The 2806-nt window shown below is 37.6% G+C and overlaps 1 protein-coding gene across 1 annotated transcript; it reads left to right on the top strand.

Annotated features, from left to right (window-relative positions):
• Positions 1–227: 227 nt before the first annotated feature.
• LOC140966622 (stress-related protein-like) lies at positions 228–2315 on the top strand. Its single transcript, XM_073426880.1, has 3 exons — positions 228–387; positions 491–721; positions 1617–2315. The coding sequence occupies exons 1-3, from the start codon at positions 352–354 to the stop codon at positions 2082–2084; spliced, it is 735 nt and encodes a 244-aa protein (XP_073282981.1). The 5' UTR covers positions 228–351; the 3' UTR covers positions 2085–2315.
• The last annotated feature ends 491 nt before the right edge of the window (positions 2316–2806 follow it).

Raw genomic sequence — 2806 nt, 5'->3', positions numbered from 1 at the left:
AAAAAAAAAAAAAAGAAAAGAAAAGATATAAAATATAATTTTCGATATATTTATTAATAGAAAAATGGGGTAATAGATAAAGATAAAGATATTAAAAAATTGAGGGAAATAAGAATAAAATAATTCTGTGAGAGCCACAAGTGTACGTACATGGGAATAGGCAAACGTTTCTTAACCTCGAAGCAATCAACGGCCCAAACCGTAGTATACGCGTCAGACCACGCGTTCCCATTTTTTTCTGTATAAATACCGCAACCATACCTTGTTTCTCTCCCCACAACGATTCATTCCTTCAAAACAGCGAGAGAAAAACAACCCAAGAGAAGAGATCTCAATTTCAATTCTGTGGCAATGACGCAAGCTGATTCCAACCCCAAACATAATATCGTAAGGATTTTACACAAATTTGTCGATTGATTCTATTGTCGTGATATTGTTTTGCTTTGCTGTATTTATTTATGAATTTGTCTTTCCTCTGTGTTATGTGAAGATGGAGGAGGAGAGCGAGGAGAAGAGGCTGAAATACCTTGAATTCGTGCAAGTGGCGACCCTACATGCCCTGATTTGCGCTTCGAGGCTCTACAATTTCGCCAAGGAAAAGTCGGGCCCTTTGAAGCCTGGAATCCACTCCGTAGAGGATACCGTCAAAACCGTCGTCTCCCCTGTTTACGACAAATATCATGATCTGCCTATCGAGGTCCTCATGTTTGTCGATCGCAAGGTCTAATTCTCTTCCTTTTTTATGTTAAGTAATTAACTAATAGGTTTCGTTTGAATCTTTTTTTATTTTTGTTCATTTGATATTGGTTTATTTCCAACGCAACAATTTGATATGGTTTTTTTTGCGTTATCTTGTTCTAGTTCTTTTTCGAGTTTGTTTCTGTATTATTTTACGTTTAGGTTGGCTGACAGTTTTGGGATCGTTAACAAATGCTTGTGGATTTGAATTATTTAAATTATTCCTCAGTATGTGAACATGTCAATTTTAATCTTTTCTTTTATTTTTAGTTGGATTGCGATTTATTGCCCTGCGGGAACTTGTAATTTGTGGAAAATGGTATGAAATTATAAAATGCTTATTAATTAAATATAATACAAGGATTCATGATTCTGCGTGGAATGACTTTTAATTTTTGTCGAAGTAATAAATACACTAGCGCTCCTTCTTGAGACTAGCTTTGACAGATGCAAGGACATGTGATTATTATACATCCTTAGACGAGTACAGTAATCTCTGAAGCTAGATCAAGCCTTGGTAATCATATTGAATTCAACGTGGGAGTCAGGTCATTACTGCTGTCGTATCTCCATTGCTTGTTTTGTTCCCTTTCACCCTAGGGGTAGGGTCTGTTTTACTGGGCATGAAATGTGTAATTCTGTAGTGCACTTGAATATTGATCTCATAATTGATTTTCGAAGTCGAAGACAGGGGGTACTCATGCACTAATGTGTGTGAGGGTGGAAGCTGTGGGAGATATCATGCCTTGATGTTTATAACAAAACAGTGCTTAAATTTTAATTTTTCCACACAATGGATTAACCCTTTAGCATCATGTGCTAGGTTAATATTGATTTTTTGCAAATGAAGAAGTTGAAAATTTTTGTTCTTATTCCAGGTCGACGAATCTGTGAACAAGGTGCAGGGTCATGTACCCACAACTCTGAAGCGTGTATCAACCCAAGCAATCGATACTGCTCAAAAAGCTCCACAGGCTGCTCGTTCAGTACTGGCAGATGTCAAGAATACGGGCATGGTGGAGACTGCCTCGGGGCTGGCAAAAACTGTGTACACAAAATGTGAGCCTACCGCCAAGTACATGTACACAAAATACGAACCCGTAGCTGAGCAGTGTGCGGTGTCCGCATGGCAATCCTTGAATAAGCTGCCACTCTTCCCTCGAGTGGCCCAAGCAGTTGCTCCGACAGCCAGTTATTGTTCGGAGAAGTATAATCAAGTTGTTCAAGTTTCAGCCGAGAAAGGGTTCAGGGTTGCTACGTATCTTCCATTGGTACCCACAGAAAAGATTGCTAAGATGCTTAATACTGGAAACATGGAGGAGCCTTTGGTTTCTGGTGTCCACTGACGGTGCTCTTTTCACTATGACCAATGATATGCGTGGTAGCAACATTTGTGCCTGGGTTTTCGTTTTGTTAGCTTCGTTATGTTATTGTCATGTTTGGACAGTCGGTTGATTCCGATGCCAAATATGAGGTAGAAAGTTGTATTAAAGTATCACCTTTTCATTCGTTCCGTTACCAACATTACGTATTATTTACAATTCTTATTTCTTGTGAATTCAATCTCAATGGCTGAACCAGCTGATATCTTCGTAGCTGTTAAATTCAAATTCAAATTAGTTAATTTTTTTAAAAAAAATTGAAGAGTAGGTTGTTGCAGTTACTATCTACAGCAATTCAATTTAATTTTGGTCATCATGTGAATATATTTAATATGAGACCAACTCTCCACTTGCGTTACACTTTGTTGAAGCTTTACACGAATTAGCTTCTCTTTTAAATTTACTCCACGTATTAAATAAATAGACAGGAATTCACCATGGGCAATGTTGAGTTTCACGTTAACTATGCGAAATAGACAACCAATTAATTAATCAAAGACATGATATATGATGAATATGGGAAGAATAGTGATCGTTTGAAAATAAAAACAATAATTCAAAATAAAAAAATTAAGGCAGGAACCAACCCAAAGCCCATGGAACAAAAACATTTATCGTTGATAAGCGCAGCCCATTATCGTGCTCCACTGAATAAACAAAACCCTAGCATGCGACTCCGCCGTTGT

The sequence above is a fragment of the Primulina huaijiensis genome, unplaced genomic scaffold (genome assembly GCF_012295235.1).
Source record: "Primulina huaijiensis isolate GDHJ02 unplaced genomic scaffold, ASM1229523v2 scaffold207410, whole genome shotgun sequence".
NCBI lineage: Eukaryota > Viridiplantae > Streptophyta > Magnoliopsida > Lamiales > Gesneriaceae > Primulina > Primulina huaijiensis.
This window is presented reverse-complemented; position numbering and strand designations above follow the sequence as displayed.

Bases quoted from the DNA above. Each gene is read 5' to 3' on its own strand.
- LOC140966622 (XM_073426880.1), top strand. From the start codon at position 352: ATGACGCAAGCTGATTCCAACCCCAAACATAATATC. The intron at 388-490 runs GTAAGGATTTTA...TGTTATGTGAAG, and splicing joins CCAACCCCAAACATAATATC to ATGGAGGAGGAGAGCGAGGA. The intron at 722-1,616 runs GTCTAATTCTCT...TTCTTATTCCAG, and splicing joins TCATGTTTGTCGATCGCAAG to GTCGACGAATCTGTGAACAA.